At 33.8% G+C, this 25140-nt stretch overlaps 1 protein-coding gene across 6 annotated transcripts in view; it reads right to left on the bottom strand.

Moving 5' to 3' along the window:
* CSMD1 (CUB and Sushi multiple domains 1) overlaps positions 1–25140 on the bottom strand; it is a 1231811-nt gene that overhangs the window by 51564 nt on the left and 1155107 nt on the right. For all 6 annotated transcript variants that reach the window (XR_013928146.1, XM_080387724.1, XM_080387722.1 and 3 more), the window contains 3 exons: positions 18620–18793; positions 16442–16615; positions 1125–1313 (listed from right to left, as the gene is read on the bottom strand). Coding sequence is in view for 5 of the 6 variants with exons in the window: in XM_080387724.1 (XP_080243850.1) it covers positions 1125–1313; positions 16442–16615; positions 18620–18793 (537 nt within the window). In the remaining variant the exon portion in view is untranslated. The remainder of the gene's footprint in view (positions 1–1124; positions 1314–16441; positions 16616–18619; positions 18794–25140) is intronic.

Here is a 25140-nt window from a genome sequence, read left to right as displayed (position 1 = left end):
CCCCAGTTCTGAAAGCAGGAATGGGTCGTCGACAGAATTGGGCCACAGACTTTCATAATGTTTTTCCTAAGGTGTAGAAAATGAGGCACATGCTTGCATCAGGAAAATATTCTTGCCAAATTAACAGTTTTATGCAGCTATTTTGTATGTAAAATGTTGTATTTTTCTTAATTATTTCATTATTGAAATATGAATAAACCTGTTTTTCTGATTGTAGCTCTTATTGACAGTTATTGGAAGTACAGACTTGTGAAAATCAAAACAAAACTGCTTCGGTCATGAGAATATTAAATACATAGTAGTCGGAAGAAAGCAAGCATAAAAAATAAATTCACTAACCTAGTTACTTTTATTGATCTGATTATTAGTTTATACTTATAGACCAAACTAAATCATTTAAGTAACCAATCATAAATCTGTAAAGCGAAAACTTTAAAATCATCTGATGTATTTGCAATTTAAAGTATACTTTCATTTCATTTACTATTTCCTATAATTGCATTGTAATTCAGAAATCTAATGTCAGAAAATTAATGATCACAGAAGAAAATTATCTCAATGGAAAATGAAAGTAAATCAAACATATTCTAAAGATCTGAAGCTCACTGAACTGATTATAGGAAACACAAGATCTCTCTGAGGAAAAAGTGATGGAGGAAGTACGACATTATGAAAAGACCCTGCTGAGCAAAATTTTCCTATACAAAAGTTCATAGATTCATTCTCGTATACATATTCCAATACCTCTGGGGAAAACAAACAAACAAACAAACGGGATAGGTATTAATGGTCTTAGACAATCAATTTAAATCATAACATATAAATAATAATTTTAGATTTCTGTTGCTGTTTTCAGATATCTTAACACTATACCAAAAGGGATATTAATCTTAACTTTCTGGCATTTGAAATAGCTCCATAGGACCCTCTAAACCCATTTTTAATAATGACAAGCTGCATGACATCTTGTCTTAATGTTTTTTTTATGAAGTTGTACAATTTGCAGTATGTTGACCCTAAAGTCCAGGTTTGTTCCTCAATAGACAGCTACGCTTTTTTTTGTCTATCAAGTCTAAAAGTAATGCAGCAGTTCTTAGTGTTAATACAACTGAATGAATACTTACACAAACATTTTGGTAGTGATCGATCCCATAAGCCATTAGCTTTACAGGTCAAAGCAGATGAGCCCAACAGATAAAAGCCCTTCTTGCAGTGGTATGCCACACTTGTTCCATACTTGAAACTTTCAGGATAATTCTGCTGTCCATGCCGAATTGCATTTTCCACAAAGCCAGGATCAGAACAGTTCACCACTGTAAGACAAACAGTTTTCATCACTGATGTAGAATAGAAATGTCATAAATAAAATGTTAAGATGCGGGGAGGTTTGTTACTTCACTAGCAGCTCATGACTGTGGTCCATTTGATATCCTTTGTGGGTTTTATTTGACTTAAATATCAGATAAACTGATTCTTAAGTCAGTCTAGATTTCTTGCTTTGAAAATAGTACTATGATTTTACTCCAGTTCTTGTAATAGTCTTGACATACAAGTGGTTTGAAGATAAAAGAGGAACTGGAGGAATTTTTTATCATTCTCTTGATAGGCTTAGTTTGATCTTCTATGTAATATTTATGTAAAGGAAGCCAAATTAAAATCAAGTCAGTACATAGTTTAAATAATATTTTATGAGTTTATTTTTTTATTTTTCTGTAAAAAGAAAAAATGCTTCCAACATTAACAAGACCATTTTCCAGCTATTAATGTGTAGAACAGAGAAAGGAAGATGGTGAAAAATCAAGCAATTGATAGTGGAGCAGGAGTGAGGGTAAGCACCAAAATGCAGTTAAAAACCTAAAATGTTTTGGGGTTTGTATAATGACTGTTTAGTTTTTAGAAAAGGTATATGTGCCCTCCCCAATCCTTTGTTTTATACTCCGCAGTGAACATGATGTTTTCTTAGTAGATTATTACTGACTGAGGTCTTCATTGCAGACTCCCAATTTTGCTGTCTATTCATCTGAAAGGTATCTGAAAAATCACAAATGCCTCCTCCACCCTGTCTTCACTGTAGGCATAATGGTATAAATTAAAAAAAAACACCTTAGATTATTAGTATTATAATTTACAGTTCATCAAACAATGACAGGAATCTACCTTTCAAATATACAATCTAGTTCAAATTCATTTTCTTGAAAAAGAAACCAGTGGAAAAGAGCAACAGTATTATCATCTTAGAGGTAAGACCCACAGAGTCACCAACGCACTGTTTTTTTAATCTTGCATCATATTTTTTTCAATAGTTTTCAATAAGTTTTATTATATGTACAATTTAAATTTACTGATTAGCTAATACACTAGAACAAGTCAGCTATTGCAAAAGTTCATTCATTGAAAGAATACTTCATTCTGTCAGCTAAAAAGTGTCATGAGTTTAAAGAAATATTAACATCCTAAAGTCTAATTTTGGGGCAAAAAACCAGGTAAAATTATTTTAATTTCTCTTTCTTTTTAAAATGCACAACCTTAAAAGTATTAAATGCTCAAGATTTCAATCTTGCAATGGTTTCCATGCAAGCATATACCTAGGTGTAAAGAACGTCCCATATAAACCCAATTTTTTCCTTTATAAAAAGCATTTTAGAAGTAATATTTAGGGGGGAGAGGGGGAACATTCTTTGGCATGAAGTACACCTACTTTCCATCTACTGATTGCCACTAAAAACACTGAAAATAAAATTACACAGAATAGCAGAATACATTAAAAAATATTAGGTATCACAATGACCTACATAAAGTATTAGTAAGACATTATCTAGACTGATGAAGAAAGATGGTTAATAGAAGAGATTTGTTGTGGTTTTTTTTTCCTAAGTAGTAGTAAAGCTACAGAGCCTCCTAACTGAAATTACTACTATTCTGTTTTATGCTGAATCCTATCAAATAATTCACCAGATAAGTTGCCTTTAGCTTTCTTTATAACAGTTTGGCTTATATTTCGTACTACCAACATTTACTGAAACTTTGAGTATTACAACCTTATAAATATTATACATAAATCAGATGTGTGCAGGTTAAGTAAACATGTTTACACTGGGATTTCACTGACAGAAGCAAATACCTTTTTACCTCCTGACTTTTTTTCAGTGCCATAAAACAGGGAAAACTGCTAAATTCTGAAATTCCACTGCTCTTTGGAAGCTGTGAAAGATTTGCATGTGGCAGTCTGTGTCTCTGTACTTGCTTTGAAGAACCGGAAATTCATTCATCAGGGTATCTCTACTTAAGAGTACTATCAAAAGAAGATGCTTTAATCTTTTTACATTACACATTCTTTGTTGCTGCTTTTTTCCATTATTACTAATCACTGAGCTCAGTCTAATTCTTTCACTGGCAATCCAACTATCACTGTGGAACAGGAACATAAATCAAAAATTGTAAAACACACAGCCCACTGACATGAAGCCCTACCAAAATATTAAGTTAGATCAGAACGAGCTCTTACGCCTGTATTCACAGAGCCATTCTTTGTTACAGAAACTAGCACAGCTCCCAGAAGCAATGCACACTGCATCCTAATTAACCCTGTTTCTTAGGCAATTAGATATGCTGTAGTGCTGCGTAGATGCTGCTGTAAAGCTTCTCCTTTTAGAACCAGCCTGCATCCTCTGCATAGTTACATTGCCTTGTACAAACATATCCTTAAACTCAATCTCTCTACATATTTATATACTTTCCTAAACATTAGAAGCTACATCAGTGTCAACATGAAGTAGAGAATATCAGCACTTGTTATCTGGCATGGTGCCAGTAGACAATGGCCGCGTCTATGCTTCCTTTAAATAACCTCTATACAAGTGAAAAAGTATGGGAGTTCATAGTCTTCTGTGACTGTAAAAATCCTTTGGAATAAACCCCAAATAACCTGTAATAGTTCAAGGTGAATTAATATCAATTTATCAATCATACTTAAAACTCTTCTGTATTAGAAATTTTATCCAGTGGAACTACAATTCGTTGCTGAACTCACATAGATCCATAGTACAGGTGCATGTTTAGTAGCATGCATTTAATATCATCCACATTTATTTTAACTCAGTACTATAGCATTAGAAATTGACTATGTGCAGATTAAACAGTACATATACTTTTACAATGAGATTTCATTAACAAAAACTCAAAACTAGTTGAAATTTTTATGTGGACACATATTAGTGGACTTTTTTCCAAGCTATAGGACAAGATTCATATTCTCTGTCTACCTAACTTAGCATCTTGTGATCTCAAAATATTTTTTGCAATAATGTTCCTTCATGCAATTTATATTTTTAGTTTATTTTCTAGTAAGATTTTTGGTTGGGTTGTTTTTCGAGTTTTGTTTTGTGGGTTTTTTGGGTCTGAGAATGAAGTTTCTTGCCCTTTCACTTCTTTTCTAGGGCTCTAGATGTTAACACAAACAGGTTATACTAATAGGATCATGTCTAAAAAACCATGATTGTTCAGAACCAGTGAAAATAAAAGTTACAATAGTGCCTATGAAGCCATTAAAATTAAAAAAGTTCCACATTCATTTTCAACTTAATTTCATTAATTTTCAGTCAGTTTGTTCCTACATAAAGCTAGCACAGAAACAAAAATACATAAGCAAATTTGAAGACTGAAAAATATATGTTTGAAGTATATATTTGACATAATTCCTGGAATGACATGCAGTACATGCAGTTTCAAAATGATTCATCCTTAAGCTTTTGCACTGAATGCCACAGGAAAGCATAAGGGGTTTGCCCTTGGTTTAACTCTTTTTTTATCATAAATGCTTGAAAATAAAATTGTTTGGATTACAAAATGTACAACTTTTCCTTTTAAAAAAAATGTTTGGGTTGGGGTTTTGTTTTTTTGGTGGTTTTTTTGTGTTTGTTTTGGGGTATTTTCCTGGTTAGATTTTATTCAGGTAAGAAAAATACACCAGCATCAAAACCATTAATTTTGCTCAAGCAATTTTTTTTTTGCTATTTAATTAGAAATAATTCACAAAGCTATTTACAGGATTTAGCTGCCTTGAAAACAAACAAAAAAAGTTAGATTCTTGTTCCTTTAAAACTAGTCAAAATAAAATAATGACAATGGCTGAAATAAAAGCTTTGAAACAGAGGTCTAATTTTATGTTCAGGATATATTAGAAAGATGGGTTCTATATTGCTCAGCTAGATCAGATGATAATGAATAGAAGACAGAGCATTGACTCACCCTCACAAGACTAGAAGCTACCCTCTTCTGCTTCCAATGTTTAAAAAGTTTAAGTATAGCAAGAATGCACATGTTATACTGTAGGCTTTCTTAACTTCTAATGATCATAAGCTGTTTAATGTTATCAGAATATATTATTCTTTCAATTTAAAAAAATATTTTATGTGTGCATTAAGCAGTGTATAGGTGTTGTTTTAGTAATCTACAGTAATCTGTTTCAGGTCCATCTGACTTTGAATCTACTGACACAGATACACATGCAACCCACTGAATGTCTGTTCTCAATTTCCAATACCTGGGTTTGCCAGACTGACATTATGTTTCTTTTTCCTTTCATTACTCTTAGGATACAAGGAACTTAATTGCACACCTTACTTTCAGCTCTGGCAAGAACAGAGTAGCATAATTATGCTCGTTCAATACATTTGCATCAAAATACGGTCTGTAGATCTGACCTTTTTCCTAGTTTTATACTTCTGACTTGGACAGTTTTACATTTATAAGAAAATATAAACCTGTTTATAAATCTTCTCTGATACACAGAACCTTTCAATATTTTTTTTCCTACATTAAATAGCAGGATAAAATGAACAGTCCTAGGAGCAGTTTCTGGAATCAAATCTATTCACTGTAATTGAAGGCACTAAGGACTATGTTAGAGACTCATATGATCTCTTACACCTTTTTCTGACCATAAAAAAACCTTAACTTCTGCTCTTCAACAAAGTGCAAACAGGAACGATAAAGAATATCCACCTTCAGAACACAGAACAGTCTTTAAAAGAAGTCACTTTGATAGTCTTCAGACTGATTAAGAGCTTAGACTTTATCACATTCCAAGTCAGAGTTTGTCTACCATCACCATTTTAAAAAGTCATTGCTATGTTTTCTCAAGAGTGTGAAGACAGAATGAATGCTCTGCAACCACTCTACCATGAAAAAACCCACACAGTTCACACAGTGCCTCCAAGATAGGGCTGCCCTGGGGAGAAAAGTATCGCCTCGTCTGAAGTTCTCAATGAGGGACAGAAATGTGGCAAATGCCCTGGTACTCTCTTTTGCTGGAATGGGGAGGATACGAGGTACCTACACGCACAAACCTTTAAAAAAAAATAACCTTCCAGAGCAAAAATGCAGAGAACCTGCCATGGTTTCATGGACTATCAGTCATTCATCTCACTTGGGAGTTGTGAGAACTCCAGAATATTGGAAAGTACTATTTATTTAAAAATAATATTAAACAATAGTATTTAACCATGTATTTTATTTCTAGAAACTGTTTTATTAAAAAAAAACAAACCTCAGTTAAATACTGCACAGATAAAAATACAGTAAAAGTAAAAAGCAGTAAATTAAACAGTGAAATGACATTTTAGAATTTATTCAAAAGAAAGAGCAAACTTTTTTTCCACTTTAATTTAGCGAAAATCATTGTTACTGTATTTAAATATACACTAGATTAAATGAAACAGAACATTGAAACTATCTGGCCAAATTCTTCCAATTTTAATATTGAGATATTCTATTAAAATAGAAGAAAAATCTGAAGCATATTGCAAAAATCTCACATTTATTGAATGGTTTGCACATTCATTAATACAATTCTTTTCAAAAATTCTTCCCATCCTATGGATAACTCAGGTTTTTTCCTAGGTTTAATTCTTTCAAGCATTCACAACATCTGTTCCTTATTTTAGTACAGTTGAAATTTTTTAAATAAAATAAAACTGCTTAAAATTGACACTTTAGTTTAATGGATAAAAGCCTGCCAAGTTAGCTTCTGAAAAGCCAGTATTAGATATTAAGAAAAAAGAAGTTTATTTCACGAAGATGTGCTGCCCTAAAGCTACCCAAAAGCAATTCTAACTGAATCATCTTTGAAACACAATAGGGAGAATAGAAAAACTCAATTTTCCCCACAGAGCAGAAATATGGAATTTTCAAGGAATATACTACAATCCCAAAGTATCAATTTGTCTGTATGATACAGTGTTCTCATTCTTATACCAGTAGTATCTGTTCAGCCAATACAGTGGTGAATAAACTATAGTCACTGAATGCATAATTTAAGCATGTGCTCTGTGCAACAGAATTCTTGCATCATACATGAAGTCTTATCAAACGATTACACAAGAGAATACTATCCCCCAAGCTAAAAAGTTAACAAAATTATGCCTGCAGTGTCATTTAGCATCAGCTATAGATTTTAAAATGTATATATACATGAGTGTGCTATAGCTACAAAGGGCTGCAGTAAGGAGTACTTTAGGAAAGTATTTGAGTTGGCCAGCGTACAGAACTAAGGCAGTAGTTTTCCCTGATTGCCTTTCACCCTGGGGACTCGGTTGTAAATCACAGCAAGAGTTGATGGAGATTGCTTTCTTTCAATGACAGCTGTCAAGGGTTACATGGGAAATGAATTCTGGCACTCTCAATTTAGTCTGTTGAGAAAAGCAAGAGAATGCTTCAAGTCTGCCCTGATGGCTTTGGAACCTCATACTGAATAGATTCAAACCCTTGAGGACAAAGAAGTGAAAAGACCATGTCAGAGTCCTTTAGGCAGTTTTCTGCTTAAAAGTTGAATGATCATCAAAAAGTATGTAATTCACAGTATTTCATTTCTTGTTCTTGCTCTTTCTTTCTCTTCTTTATTTTCTTAACGGAAACAATGTTAAGCTTCTTTTTAAAAGTTTCATATCTGATCAATATTGTTTTAAAACTTTTTTATTTGAAAAGTATTGTATTAATGTTGGTATGTGGCACATCTATAGGGACTGGCACTCAGAGCAAACAAGAGCAGAGAATTCACTCTGACTTTATGAGAAATTCTAAGAAACTGTCTATAATAAAGAAGGCACTGCTTGTGAAAGCACAATTACAAAATTGCTAGCCTATTGAGTTTTAGTAAAGTTGAGTGCCAAGCCAGCAATACACATCAATGATAACTTCTTAGTGAAGTAAAGAAGAAAAAGCAAAACCGTCCCCTGCTCGAATTACAACCTCACCTTGCCAAAGTCTCAAATACACAGCAGTCCATTTTTTTTTTAATTTTTATTTTGTCAATGAGGTCCAGTTTTAAGAGTCATTTTATCACAGAAATTCTAGCCATATAAACCATAATATTAAAACATTTATTTAAGAAGGAGAGTGTTTTGTGGTTTTACATACATTAGTAAAGTCTATCCAAAACATAAGGTCCTGACACCATGTTCCTGATGAACTTAGACCAAGGAAATTTTCACTGCAATTAATGCGGTATAAATGATGGTAATAGTGTAAATTAACACTAACAATTTGCAAAATAATATCTTGGTATAAACAAGATTTTAAATAAGGTTAATAGATTCAATAAAGTATATAGTTCAATATTGTTTACTTATGAGATTAAAAGCTAAGACACACATTGCTTTTAATTGCATCCCAAAATTTTTGCCACTGATAAAACATGGCAAATATTCTTCCATTGTTACAATAAATGCAGTATTTCTCATGTTTTCCACTGGAAAATTTCTGCCAAAGTGCTCTGATAACTAGCTAGTTCTACACTAAAGTAAAAATGGAGTAATAAGTATGTTAAAAGAAATTCCATGAACTTGAAATTATTTTTTTTAAGCTTTGAACTGAGCTTTATAAAACTTTATAAAAGAACACTTCTTTTTGGAACACCAGATTAACTAATTTAAAAAGCATGTATTTGTCTCTTGGATATGTATAACATCTCTTCTTCCTATGCCATCCCCAGCATGAACCCAGGTATTATACTAGCAGATAGATCAGAAAGGTAAAGGGCTTGCCTGTCATTGCTCTCTATGTTGTCTATATGTAAACTTATTTGTGGACATCTACGTACAAGCAGTATCAACACAGTAACTTTTGTCATAACAGTGGAAACTCTGGGGTCATGTCATAAAGTCTTTCTCTTTGGATTTTTCTTAATCAGAGCATTGATTCTCACATGGGAGAAGAACTCTTATTCAGTTGCCCCAAAAGATGTTTCTACTACCTCTTGAGATTTCTTTGCCTGATCTCCAGGCAAGTGTCACTTCAGAGAGGTGCAGGACTAATTTTTAGAAGTCCGGTGTCATCTCTGCCAGTTTCAGGTAAATATCTCTAGACACTGTGTGGGTATCTCCCATGGCACCTCACCTCTTTATTTAGGAAACATAGTCAAACTCTAATTGTTCTTGTGAAGGATATCAACATGCTATCAACACGAACAGATTAGGTCTATCTAACATTCAAATGATACAAAAGTCTCAACAAAGGCCTCTGACTTTGGAAAAACTAAACTGAAAAAACCACAAAATTTTCTCAGCTTGTATGAATCCTTGATACCACCATAGATAGAAAACTGCTTAATTTCACAGTTCCTTTATCTTTGGATGAGATGAATTGGTCATCAGTCTCAATCTCTCGCACCCTTCTATCAGATGTCATCAGAAAGGTTATTTTTCTTGCCAGTGAAGGAATGGAACATATTATTTGAACCACTTGTTCAAATGATACACCCACTAATGAAAACACAACAAAATTGACAGTTCCTTCTAGGTATCAGATTCTTGATAAGGCAAAATGTCTAAATGTGATTTTCAGGACTCTATCACTAATGAGATAAAGAAAAAACTTTCAAACTGTAAATTCAGTACAAAACCAGGGTAATTGAATAGAGATCTGAATTCTTTATTAGCAACAAACAGCCTGGGCTTACTGATACAGAATGTGGAGAATGTGAGCTAGCTCAAACCTCTGCAACTTTGCCAAACAGATCTCCCCAGTAAAACATTTCTGTTTTTAAGAAGCATGTTTTTAATAGGACAAAAGCTCTAAAGGCTCATTTATAAGAAGATATAATGGAATCTGAAGGGAACAGTAGCAAAGGATATACACTTCCTGACATAGATTATGAATCTGACACTGCCTTATAAACTGACAGCAAGAGATAAAACAGATTATCCAACGCCAGAGCAAAGAAATCAGGGCAAGAAAATCTTGCAAATACTTGCATTCTAGAAGATGTGATTAAGTGCTGTGTTTAATACAGTAGTTCTTAGTTTAAGCATAATACATGGAAAAATGACCTGCAGTGCAATCAGGAGTGCAGAGCCCTGATGAGACCATCTGATTCAGTTGTCATTTTGGTGGTTATTATGAGAAGTAGAAAGTGCAGATCTTGGCTTGTAGTGCTTCCAAAGATAAAATGGAAAGCAGTTCCAAATTGCTAAAGGAAAAAAATCCACACTGGACATATTTTGTTTAGGATTTAATGCTTTCATAGCTAGTTCTAGGGTAGCACATTCAGGTGGCACCACATTCTACTCAGGCAGGTTTGCCAAAGAGAACAGAGATCTGGCTATCAGAATTTTTCCAGTGCCATTTCATTCCAGTTTAAAGGCAAGTAATCTGACTACTTGACATGCTCTTTATCAAATAAATGAAGGCAAAGATAAGAGTCCATGTGGAGATGAAAACAAATTACAATTTTAAAATCATATTTCAGGGATCTCAGCATTCTAGAAAAGACTACTACAAATCTTAAAAAAAATAAATATATGTAGAGAGAGAATTAAATATAAATTTTAAAACAGATATTATTGTTTTGATAATTAAAAAAAGTTGAGTTCCTTATCTCACAAAGTATACCAACATCACAAAAAGCCATTTTAATTTTTTTTACTTGTGAAAGAAACAGTGGGAGCATGAGTTTTTCCAAGACATAGATGCTTTAATGGTTATGTTATCTCAGAAGGCAGATCCAATATTAGAAAATTCATTCATTTTAAAAGACTAAATGTTTTACTGTGCTAAATGCTGTGTCAAAAGTTTGCCAGAACAGATTAAATCATTATTAAATTATCAAAATAACAGCATTCTGGAGTAACGGGGAAAAACTGTTGTAAAGGAGCTCAGTGATTTCAGTGCATTTAGGACATACAAACATATTTAAGTTTTTTGTTTCATACAAGTTTTTCTCATATGGCTCTAAAGCAGCACATATGATCTTTTCTCTGCACTACCTTTTTGTCAGGCAAAAAACCCTCATATAATTTCTTTGGTAAATTTCTTGCCAGTGACAACTTAGTTAACCTATTACTGATAGTACATTAATAGATAGAAACCAATGTATCATTGCAAAAGAGTGCCTGAGAACTGCCCAGCTTTATTTTCTGAAAATATTAAGTTTTCCCATGCATACATAATAGCTCAGTTGCAAAAGAAAATAAAATAATCTTCTGCAATAGCTTTAAGCAGTAATCTATATTTTGTAGTAACTGCATGTAGAGTCTCAGTGAAGTGAAGCCAAGTTCATTATTGACTCAAGTGAACTCAACCGAAGTTTGAAAGAAAGGTGATACATAAAATTCTGTTGAATTGAATGACATGGGTTTGCTAGGAACGTCAGTTCCTTCCCAGCAGTGTATTTAAGGAGCTGGAAAATTTACTCTCTTTGTAAACAAATTCATAATTCATCACTAACAATGAACTTTAATACAAATGTTTTTCAGCCATTAGATAAAAGGTAATTTCAGAAGAAAAGGAGCATGCCAGAAGAAGTGCTATTACTTGCTTTAGGTAAGTTATAATCAAATCATTAAAACTAAATTTGATATAAACCATTTAGTTGGTAGAATTGTTATTTTTATTTTTTAAAACATGGATGTAAAATTATCATTTCAGCATTATTTCACCATTGAAATGCACTCTACTATTTCTTAAATCTAACCAATAAGGACTTTCTGCTCTTCTTTCATGTAAATAATGTAATTCAAGATTTATTTTATTTTATTTTTAATTGTAATTATTTAATTTGCCTTTTTGACGAAAATAATCTCCAGTCATTTTTAACTATGCAGATTCGTTCTTTAATCCAAACTATATCAAATTACAAATAAAACCACAAAGTTCTCTTTAAAATGTTACAGCAATTTACACAGCACATGGTCTATAAATACAGTATTTATTGAAGTAAAAATCTTAAATGGTGTATGGAATTCTGCTGTCACTGACATGATGTAAATACAATTATGCTATGATGTTATAGGAAGGCAGCTTACAGTAGACACTTTTGCCCAGATATACAGGTAGAATTAAATTAGGTAGACATATGCAGAGAAGTGTTCTGTGGGAACATGCCTGGCTGGTATGGAAGTTTGAACAAGATTGCTGTGTAATTCTCTTGTTATTCTTTTGAAGGAATATCAAAAGCTTTTGCTTCACAGTGAATTCCTAAATTCATTGTAAGCAGCAACATATAGGCATGTTTCTTTCTAGAAAAATCCAGTTACTCGTTCATTTTAAGACAGTATATTTACACAGGAATATATGAAAAAAAACCTATTTTCCTTTCATTTCAGCTTGCGTTCTTAACAGTGTCAAGTTAACCATGAGCTTTGATGCTTGCAGGCTAGAAACAGTAGGGTTTCAGAACCTTAGGATTTAGATAATCTCTTGTAGTGTTTAGTTGAAATGTGGAATAAATTTTTACTCATTGAAGTTCCTTTCCTTTTGTTTTGTATTCATCTAGTTTGAGAAAAACAGTTGTATCCACTTTACTTATATGTATCTTTAAAGTGTTTTTTGAGTTCTGGAGAGTCATGCAGAGATGATTAACAAGTTACTTTCATTACCCATCTACTTAACCTAGATCAGATTATTTAGGTTACAGTCTCTTAATTTGGTTCCATTTCACCTTCTCCTGTGAGATTGTTTTAATCTGAAAAGTTTGCAGTCTGATTATTTTTGTTAATTCTATGTTATGTAGTAGCCTAAAACAGTGGGACGAGAAAAAAAATAGGCCTGGAGACACCATGTACCACCTCAGCAAGATTCTCCAAAGTTTTTAGTCATCATTTATACAGAATCATACAATAGTTGAACTTGGAAAGGACAGCTAAAGCATTTTGCCCAGGGCTTTATCCAGCCAAGTTTTGAACACTTGTAAGAATGGAGACTCTACAGTGTCTCCTGGGCAACTTTTTCAGGTATTTTTCCACCCTCACAGTTTAAAAAGCTTTTTATTATGTTTCAGTTTGTGCCCTTTTCCTCTTGACCTTCCAATGGGCACCACTGGCCATTTGTTTTTTACACCCTCCTTTAGAAAAGCCCCTGAGCCTTGTTGTCTCTGCTGAACAGCCCCAGCTCTCAGTCTCTCCTCAAACCAAGTTCAGCCCATGAGGGAGGTAATACTAAGTGAAGGGAAGAACAAGCTGAAGAAGCACTGAGTGAAAGGTGAAAGTCCACCTTTACATGATCTGCATGAGAAAAGACAAAATTGTACATACTCAACTGAGAGAATTCTGGGCCACTCTGTTCTGGTAGGAGGTCGCCATTCTGAAGTTAATAGATCTTGGTAGAATTGCATCTATAATACTGCTTTTCAGAAAACCAACCTCCCTAAACAAGATTTCAGACCATACATTGGCCTGGATCAAACTCAAATTAATGTGATGAATAAAAAAGGAGAATAAAAGTAGACAGGAGACACAACTGAAGTGTACTGGAGTAACTGTAAGGCTCCGAATTCCTATCTTATTTTTCAAATTTTCTCAGTCTTTGCATTATTTTTCATAAAATTCCTTTCTTTCACTTTCACTTGTTTTCCTTTTAATAAATGTACTTGAGTTCAATGTAAATAGCTGAGTAACTCAACTCATAAATGAGGTTGAACTTCATTAAAACGATGCAATCTCTGCCTCTAGCAGTCAAATAGAGCAGATCCAGACTGCATCTACAGGATATGTGAAAAAGTGTGTATTTTCAACAAATAAAACCTCACTTAAGTGCCTCACAGATGAGACAGAGGAGTTTGTTCTCTAAAGTCTAACAAAACAAAACAGTATAAAAGGGGAAAAAAAGTACAAGCCTAAATAGGAACAGTTTGCTAATTCCTGTTTCTCTGTTCCATTAATTATATTGCTACGCCAGTTAACTCGCTTGAATAAATTCTGAGGGCAGTGACTGAGGGAATTGCCATCTCTATTATTTTAATGAGAATGAAGGATCTAATTCCACACACACAGAGCTTGATATTGCATCAGCTATCTCTGAAATAATATGATGAGCTAATCATCAAGGGTAAGTATTATCCTTCGCAACAACCATTGTAATAAAATATGATTTTAAATAAAGCAAAAGGTAGAAATAATAAAGCTACCAACAGCTGAAGTTAACTTATTACATGATTTTTAGTCCCAATGTTAGTATCCTTAGCACAACATGACTGACTGTGATTTCCTTTAGCACATTAAAAACAATTTATAAAGGATGAAAAGCATCATACTTGCATTGATTTAACATTTAAGTGATCATTTTTCCAGTGAAAGAAAATACTCAAGAAAACTTACTAGCCATTGTATTTATGGAGAAATTATTTTATCTGCTTTAGTACTAACCACCTTTTCAAAAGCTGGACCTGTATAATCAGAGTGGACAATAGAATTCCAGAGTTGTATTCTGAATAGTGGAAGATGAGATAAAAATTTAAAAATCACAGGGTTTAAATCTGTAAGGTAACATTTACCTACTTAATGATGTAGTCAGCATTCAGGCATGAAATATAATCCATGCAAAAGAACTGAAAGGTTCATAAGCATAAAGAAAAAACCTGTGATTTGTGTGATATTCCCTTCAGAGGATGCATGATTTAGCAAGGATTTGCCAAATTATGTCACAGAAGGAAAATCTTGCCAGCCTTGCCAATTTCAATTTAACATTCAAAACTCTATCTTAGGTATAATATATATATATATTTGCTACATAGGTACATACAAGTATAGATTGATTGATTGATTGATCTTTGTGTTCTATTTCTTTGCATGTTCCATACCAGGTAAAATCATCAGGTTCTCTCCAGAGAATAAGCATTCTTTAATTTGTTTTTGGTTTACACAGTTAGAAATTAGTACTGTTGGTAAAGTTATAAATGGACCCAGACAACCTCAGCTTTGAAAAGGGAATATGACCAGGAACAACATTTTAAAATTAGATCCGTTAAAACAGATTTCCTTCTGGAGCCTTCACAAAAAAAGAGCACTAAAGGATATACAGTACCTCAAAAACTTTTCTCCAGGCTTTAAAGACTTTTTATGGTCTTTCATGATTTTGCATGATTTACTTAACATCCTGCCTTTCACCTCTGACAATCTGCATCTATTTAATAGCCAGAAGATATTAAATCTGCCTCAATGATTCAGAAGATAACATTTCACAGTATCATTAAATATTATCAGCATCTTTTTGGATTCATCACTGAGAAAGCACATACTACACCAGTACAAGCTATTTTGGGGTATATAATATAAAAACAATAGACCAATGAACAGATTTCCTGTCTGATGAAGATATTGGTGGAACAGACCAAAGATTTGATTTTAGCTACATATTCTGCAAACAGAGCCAAAGGTTGAGGAAAAATAAAAACAGTGGCCATAAATGGAAAAATAGTAATAGGGTAACTTTGGAGACTTGCTTCCCTTTTAACCTTAATTACACTATTGGCATCTGGATAAATAAATGATAAGAACACAACGAAATCGGAGAACTTTGGATGGTGTTTTACAATGGTTTCTTTATGCCCTTCCATAATATGTACATTTGATACACTTTTTTTCTTCATAACACAAACCCTTGCTTCATTCTTATGTCTCAGACATCCCTGTCATACCCAGAGTATACTAGTAATCAAGTTCAGTTATGTGATCGCAAAAAAACACAATCAGAATTAAACCTTTATCATATTTTTCTGTACAAAAGTTATGAACACCTCTTAGGTATTACTAGGAAATACAGAACTAACAGTGTTTTGATGCACAAATGTTCATTTGCATAATAAGATTTAATAGGAGTAATGGACCATTTATGGGAACTGTACTCTACTACAGTTTTTTACTCTACTACAGCCAACAGTAATTTATTAATGTAATATAACTTTTTTGAGACAAAGTATACTTTATATGTCTATAAACTAAATGTGAGGGATTGCAGTCTGAGAACTTTGAGGTAAAATACTGAAAAACCTAGGCTTCACCAGACCTCAGCCCTAACTTCATTTTCCAATATAGAAATCCAAAACCTCAAATAAAGGTGGCAATAAGTTCTTAAAGGACAGGTTTCTGAATTATATCCCACTATTTTTAAGGCAGGATCATGCATGAAATAAGTCATTAGAGAGCAGAGAACATATGAGAAAGTTTCTCACCTCGACAGTTGGGTAAAGGGCTACTCCACTGTCCATTGCTTCGGCACTGCGCTCGATAAGCACCCTGAAGTAAGTACCCAGTATTGCAAGTAAAATTTACAACATCATTTAAGTTGAACTCACTGCCGTTAGTCATTCCATGAGCTGGATTCCCAGGATGTCCACAGGTGATCGCTGTTAAAAGAAAAATAGGCAGGCTAGCCTCTAGCTGAAAGGTACTGTTCCATGGAATCACTTGCAGATTGGATTTTTTTTTTCCTTCTGAATTTGTCTTTTATATTTACAAAATAAAATTAAGAAAAATTAGGATATATTTATTCAGAATTCTTAACTGCCAGATTAAAAAAAATCAAAAAACTTTAGAATCTAATTTTACCTCATGTTGAAAATTGTAATATAAATAATTTTTATATATATGCATCCTGACACACATCTGATATGTATTAGACCTTAAAAAAAATGTAGAGTTCACTATGTTTCCTAGTAATGCAAACAACAGAAAATATTCTTTTCCCTACAAGCACCAAAATGTAGTAACATCAAATTGAATTTTATGTACTCCTTCAGAGCATTCTAGAATTCTGAAGCATTCCTGTTCCAAAGTTCTTGAGCTGCTTTGCTGAAGCAGTGATCCTTTTGATCAGATTTTCTTATAGCAATAGAAAAATCATTGTTGGGAGTAAATTTCCCAATATGCGTTTTACATGTGTTGACTATGCTTAAGTGACACTTATAAAATGCAATTCTTATGGTCAAGCTCTAGCTTTCTACATGACAAGGCATTAAAATAATACAGCAAAAGATAGAAAAGCACGGATACTGACAATATAAAATCAGAATGCATACACAGACACACACACAACTTTTAAATATTGTGCTTGTTGTGTTTGTCATACCCAAAACAAATATGTCATAATCCAATAACTCTTCTCATAGCAGTAATGATAACATCAATGTAGAAGAAATAACCTCCCCCCACCCTCAGCTTTGCCCCTTTCTTTGGAAGGTATTTTATTCACTGCATGGTAAAATTAATCCACTAAAAGTAATAATGCTAGCTGGTGGAATTTCTCCTTTGATGAATATAAATCACTTGAAGATATAAATAGGAATTTGAAAGGACAATTACACTTGACAGATATTTCCTGCAGCTGTATACAGGTAGAAGTTTTCATTTTACCACTAAGAAAGAAAAACCTGAACATTTTAAAGTGCAATGACTAATCAATAATATATTTTCTCAGAAATGAAACAAAGATACTAACATGGATTGAACAGAAAAGCTGATCATCTCAGTGACTATCTCTATGTAGACAAAAGTACTTCTGTCTGAATTTCAGATATCTTAAAAAATTACAAAATTGAAATAATTGATATAAATATCCATTAAAAATAACGAAGGTCGTATAAAAATGAGGAGCCTTATTAAAACTGGAAAAAAATAATAAAATCAACTACACAACAAAGTAGTAATATAAAAATGAGAAATCATTCTTGACTGTTCAAATGGCTGATGGTTCAGAAAATGTCAGAAAATCTTCCATGGAAGTGAGGAGGGGAGTAGGAAAGACTCAACAATTCCCACAATTAATAATGGGATTTTTAAAAGCAGGTGAATTAAGAGCAGAAAAAAATCCTGCTACAGGTTATAAAAGAGTTCACATTTTTTCTAACAGATGTGGTATAATCCAATACCATGCCTGGGCTTACACTGGTAAATATTAGGAGGCCAACTTGGAAGAACAGGCAGTCACCATCAAAACTGCACAGATGAACAGTACTGCAGCTTTACCCACCAAACAATGAAAACAGAGGACAGGCTTTTGGTATTTCTGCTGAAAGAATCAGGAGAGGCTCAATAAGCCCACATTTGACATAGAAATTATGCTCAGAGAAAGACATAGATGAAGTTACACAGTTGTAGCCTGCTGTTCAACCCACTTCAATGCCTATGTCATCCTATTTCTGAAACAAAAGAAATCAGAAATTACTGGATATAGATATTCAGTTGTGCTGAATGACACTTGTAATTGAACATCAGAATGACCCTTGTAATTGAAAATAGGTCCAATAAATATTGCAACTCATTCAAACACCTCTGAACATCCAATCTACCGTTAACGTCAAATTATGTTTAAAATAGTAGTAAGATTTCAATGAAAAATTAATGATACTTACGGACACAAACAGGAGTTTGTCCAGACCACTTGTGATCCTGTAGACAAATTCTGACAGATGTACCAACAAGTCGAAAGCCAGGATTACACTGGTAGACTACAGTATCACGATAACTGAAACCATCTCCACTAATATGACCATTTACAATTGGGTCCGGAGAGCCACAGTGACCAGCTACAATAAAAGAACAACCTATCAAAACTGTATGTTCTTACAAACCTTGTTAACATTTACGTGAATGCTGACAGAAAAAGAAAATTGCACCCTTTCTTTCAATAAACAATATGTTAGAGTCAAATACTGCACTTTACAGAACAAGTTCTGAGGTGTAAAAACTACAGGTGATATTTCTTCTGTATTTTTAGGGTGAAATGATATTGAAATAGTTTTATTTTTCATACATATAGTTTCTGCAGATCCTGTTGCAGAAATGACAAATTTGTCAGAAGAATGGGAAATGTAAATTGCAAATATCTGAAATTACAAGTAACTCAGTTTAATTACTAGAAAACTGACAATTTTAGCTTTTTTTTTTTCTTTCCCTTAGTAAAGTTGCCTTTTTCCTCAGAGAACCGTGAATTAAAAGGTCTTTAACTCTCAAATTCATACTATTATTTCATCATAGGGTTTTGATTTCACTCACACATGATTTGCCTTGGACTTTGTAAGTACGTCTCCACTAATAAGTTAAACGTGGTTGGGACCATTCTCTGGCAAAGGCCAGCCAGCACAGAACAGTCTACATCCATAAAATGAAAATCTCTTGCCCTCCAAACCAGCACAGCTTCTAGCAAGCTGCCTACCAGGATCAGTACTGGTTTAAGTCAACTTAAACTTTTCTTGGAAATTGTCTTGGAAGGATCTTAGGCAAAAACATGTCCAGGCATTGTTCCAACGATTTAACAGCAGAAATGATCAATTTTCATGCTTGTTTTCTCATTTTAGTGTTGTTATTGTATTAGAACAAACATGGCCCTTGTTATTATATATATCCATCAAATAACTGATTTCTCACTATCAGGACTTCAGTAATATGTAGGCAGATCCTAAGATTGTAATCAAATTAAAATTAAGCAGAACTACATTTTTTAAAAGTAAAGAAAACAAATAATTTCTGTGGGATCACAGTCAGTCTATTGCCTTCAAGAGAAGAAACCCTGAGTTGTTTCAGATATGTATATATGTCCCACTTAGCTATATTAGCTGCTTTACAATGACTTTTAGGCCCCTATTTACGTTTCTATTTATTAGAATTTTTCCCCAGTCTAATTTAAAACATGCAATACAGAAAGCAGCTTTCTACACAGACTTCTTGAGGGAAAAAGAAATAAGATTCTACAACTAAGTATATCTTATTATTTTCACATTCTAATATTCACCTCCAGTTTCTACAATTAAGTTCCTGTTTACTTATTAGTGGCTACTAGTAATGAATTGTAAAAAGTGGTTTTATTGTGTTTATTCTTTCCAGATAATCACCCTCATGTTCTCTTCAGCTGATTCTTAGCTAAACTTATATATTTAATGCCTTTTCTGTGCTTATAAATTCATATTCAAGCCAAATTTACAATAAAATCTTCTTTATATTGCTTTCTGATCTGGTCAATAAACTGAAATATCCACCTTTTCCAGATGGATGAAGGCATAGAAAGGAAAGAATATCTGCCAGCACTGTTTCCTCCTTAGATATAACAGGTGCTGTTAAACGATACAGAACACATTACTCCAGGGTAATAGCGCTCTTGGCACTAAGGAACCCAAGCAATGATTTTATTCTCTCTCAAGTCTTCATTCTGTTTGAAAACAGAGCTGCTGAGCAGGGACCTGTCTCTTTACTGATTAAAGAGGAGAAAAAAAGTTATTTTCTTTTTTTTTTTTTTTTTTTTTTTTTGTGACACTGATTAATTACAACTGGCAAGAATTTCATTTGAAACTGCTAAGTCATCATTTTGAGATGCAAGGACAAGGACTTGAGACTCATGACCACAGCTAGAATGGGGGTGGGCGGATGATGTTCTGTATCAGGCTGTATCCGCCAACAGCAGGCTTCTTCGTAACTGAGCTTCTTTAGGATTGAATCTCCTTTCTAATAAAGCCCCTTTAATAATGGTAGACAGTATAATTAATTTACATTCAATGGCTCTTCTAAAACATTAGAAGGGCCATTGAATGCATGCCACTTTTTTTTTTTTTTTCACACATGTAGGATTATTACAAGAATCTTAACTGTAGGATGGCTGATGTCTTTAATTGTGATATTCTCCTCTAAATTTGTGGAAGAAAGTATGAATGTAAGTTTTTCACATCCAACTTATATAGCTACTCTTCACCTGACAGCGAGTATGGCATCTTACCGAGAGTAACAAGGACATTGAAAACACATTTTTCTCCTTGAAATGGCTCATGGAATAACTTAACTTATTGTTCTCAGCCCAAATTAGTAATATGATCCCCTTACCATTCTCTCTTCTCCACCCTCACTCAGCCTCTTCTTGTTTATCACATATTCCACCCCCTAGCTCCTCAAGGGCCCTTCCCCCAGACTTGCTTCAGTTTCCAATATCTCTCTTTTATGGTGGAAGACACAAAAACTACACAGAGTTTTCCACATGAGTGCTGAAGAGGAAATAACTGACCCACTGACTACATGGCTGCGCATACAGTCCAGTCTGTGATCTCCTTTACTGCAAAACCACACTTTTCACCCTTGTTCAGCCTCTCCCTAGGTCACCTGGGTTCCTTTCTTAAAGCTTCTTTCTAACCAGTCAGTTCCAAGGCACTCCTCACGAATGGCATTATTCTAGGAAAAGTGTAGGGTTCTGTACTTGTCTTTGTTGAACTTTAAGAGCTTCCTGTTGGCCCGTTCCTCCATATTCTCAAGGTCCCTCTGCCTAGCAGTACTGCAATCCATCACACCGACTGTTCTCCCATCGTTTGGTGCCATCCTCAAACTTGCTGAGGCTGCACCCCAACCTGTTATCCAATTGACAGAGGTTGGATAATATTGCCCTCAATATTCATCCTCAGTATCTACTGGCTACTAGTCATGACTGGAATCATGAAACACTGCCCTTAGAGTTTGTTTGTTTGTTCAATTAGTTTCCCACCCAGTTTGCAGTCTCCCCATCCAGTCCCTGTCTTCTCAGTTTGGCTACAAGGATACTATGGGAGACAGTTTCAAATGTTTTGCTATATCACAAAGTGAAAGAAATCTACTGCTGAAACCTATGCCTGATGAGAAAGCCATCAGAAAAGGCTGTAAGATTATTAAGGTTCACTTTTGATAGTTCTATCCTGTCTGTTTCCAATTATCTTCTTACTTTCCCTATGCTTGGAAATGGACTTATTTCCTAGTACTCACTCCCTATTTTTTCCCAGGGACTGAGGTGAAATAGAATAGAATACATTTTAGGTTTTAATTTTTATCTAGACCTAACTAGTAAAGAATTGAAAAGCAGTTGCTACACTGAAGCCAAACACAGACAACCTCAGGGAATTTCTAGCAGAAACATTGCTGAGATGTGCCAAGTGGCATAATGCAAAACACAAAATATTTTGCACTTTCTTTTAAACAGGGATTTAACAAGTTGGTGAACTTATTATGTGCATCATTTTATTTATAGATCATTCCAGCTAGTGGATTTAGTGATTTTTCTGGGAATTTTGACTCATTTACATTAAATATTCCAACAACTCAAGAACTGAAAGAGCACTGTAATAATACAAAATGCATGTAATTTTCCCATCAAGTAAAACCAGATTAAAAGAAAATTAAGGAGGCTATAAGTCAATTTTATAATTTTATATGCTCTGAAGAATTAAGGAAATTTTTCTCATCTTTCAAGGTTGGTTCAGTAGTTTTATTCTAAAATATCTGGAAAGCAAGATACAAATAATTCTAATGTATTTTAATGAGAATTTGATATATAAGACAATATCACAATAACATACTGCTGTTTACCTATGAGTTATGAATTATGGTATCAGATATTTTTACATGAGTGTGGTCAGTAGCACCATTTTTTCACACTGAAAAATGTAGAGGATTATATATATATATATATTACAGAATTACATCAGATATGGAATTCTTACTTGTTTTGGAAAAAATATGCTAAAATATTAATGAAAATGGAATAGAGTAGATTATAGTAAGTTTAGATTTTAAAATATGTCCTTGACTTATTTATGTATAGTTTTGCACCTGAAAGTCATAAGAAGTCAGGAAAAAAAAAACTGTTGAGGAAAACACTTCAGTCCATGATTAAATGCCACCAATGCTAGAGATGGAGTTAAGTAAATTCTTAAATGCTTCCAGTTTGACCTATGCCCTACACGTATGTAGGCACACAAAGCACACACACAAGCACATATGTTTTGTGTCTTATAGGTGCAATTGTTCTTAGAAGGAAAAAGGAGGAAGAGATAGAAGTATCAGCAGTGTGAGTAAGTGAATGAAAATGAAAAAAAAAACCTTTCCTACAAATTTTTATTTATCCTTGTATAACTAAGACAAAATACATGTATTACTAACTAACTGAAGATTTAGGTCTTATTTTAGCCTTGGACTCATTAACCACAGTCACTGATTTTAGCTTTCTTTTGAGACAAATAAGGATTTGACAAACCCTTTCCTGACTTAGGGAAATTAGTGTACTCAGCTGGCCTGAAATTATAAATTGATTTTGCACAGACCAGTGGGTAACATAAAACGATACCTATTTTCATCTATAGCTGTCCTGAATTACAGTCATGCAGGTACAGTGTAGGTAAAAAGCATCTCTGACTCATTATCATTCCTTTGAAATGGAAAGATTCATTCAGAGCTCCCTGGGTGTTTGCCTCCTGATGTTCGACGGCTTCAGGTAAGTCCTAAAGGCACTCTGAAATAAATTTGGTGTATGCTGTCCTTGAAATGTAAGAATACACAACTGGCAGCATTCACATCATCTAGCTTTAAAATTTAAGAATTTGCCTGTCCTTAATTGCTCTCTGGAGGAGCCTGCATACTTCCATTGACCTTGTTGGGAATTTAGGATCTTAGATTGTACTCTAAATTGCATCTAAATTAGGTGTCTAAAGTACATGGTGTGAATATCCCTTATGTAAGAGAACACAGAGAGGCACAAAGAGGTTCAGTAGCAGAAATACAACCTTTTGCAACACGCACGTAACTCATATTTAGACCTTCATACTCAGAGCTGTGCAGTATTTTTGGCACTAGAGCTTGTCTGATTTTGAAATAGCAAAGACTAAATAGTGATTAACAACCTTCCAGCTCTAAACATGCTCTTTTTGGTCTAGTGAGGTAGAACCATACATTTAACAGTTCTAAGCATAGGGCTGCATTCAACAATGCAATCGCTCAAATAGAAACCAAAGTCCATCAAGTTTTTTTAGAAAAAGGATTGGGAAGTATCATAAAACAAGCATTGCTCTTACTGCAACAATAGTTCCTGCAAGAGGTTCTCTGTTTATAACAAGTGGGAATTAATCTGCAGAAATAATTTACAATGCAGATAGGTGGAAAAAAATTTAGTTATGACCAAGGGGATAAGGTAATAGCAATGGATACTTGTTTCAATGTGGATTTGTAAAAAAATGAAACAGACAAAATCCAACAGCAAATCACTTCTGGAGAAGAAAAGGATGAATTCATATAAGTGAAATTCAATCTGTATATAGAAACAGTCTTTCCCAACTACAAGACCTAGTAAACTTATTAGCTGTTTCAAAAAGAGTTAAAAGCATTCACCGTGTGTAGTTTTTAAAATGACTTCGAAAATAAACTCGTTCACTATGTAAGTCTTGTACTGATCAGTTCTTCTCCATCTCTACACTATTTGAATTTAAATTTATGGCTACTGTAGAATATTAATCTTCTAGGGTGTTCAGTGGTAAAATATATTTCTCAGTAGTCAGAATAGAAGAAAAAAAACACTTTTCCAACCTTCCATGTGCAAGAGTTATTTATAATACAAACAGAATCCATTGAGATTTGTATATTATTTAGCCTGTATATGTTGGCAGCTAAATTATCCTGTGTGTAGAGGATTTCAAGAAAAGCAGTGCATAAGTACTGAATACTATTATTATTGGTCAGATAATGAAGTGGTGTTTCATATTAGTTAAAATGAATGAATGCTAACACATATCTTTATGCTTGAAATCATTAAAGGCAGGTGTCAGGCAGTACACTGGCAATGAATGGTATGACACACTGCAAAACCTGAGGTGTAATAGCTCTTTTTTTACAATATAGGTTGCATGTTTGCAACAGAAGACAGAGCTGAAGAAAATACTCCTACACATGCAAATTTAGGGCTGTTGAATCTTCACAGTTCCAGCATCTTTTAAATGTCAGTCAGCCTCAGTCCAATGATAATCCCACACCAGTAGGAAGCTGACATGTCTTCACGTACAAAACTCTTACACAGGTCCACTGTGGAACTGATGAACTTATGTATGTTAAAAAGTAATGCTGAAGCATAACATTCCCCTAACCAGAACCTCAGTGGAAT

This window comes from Falco punctatus, assembly GCF_963210335.1.
Source record: "Falco punctatus genome assembly, chromosome: 5".
Taxonomy (NCBI): domain Eukaryota; kingdom Metazoa; phylum Chordata; class Aves; order Falconiformes; family Falconidae; genus Falco; species Falco punctatus.
This window is presented reverse-complemented; position numbering and strand designations above follow the sequence as displayed.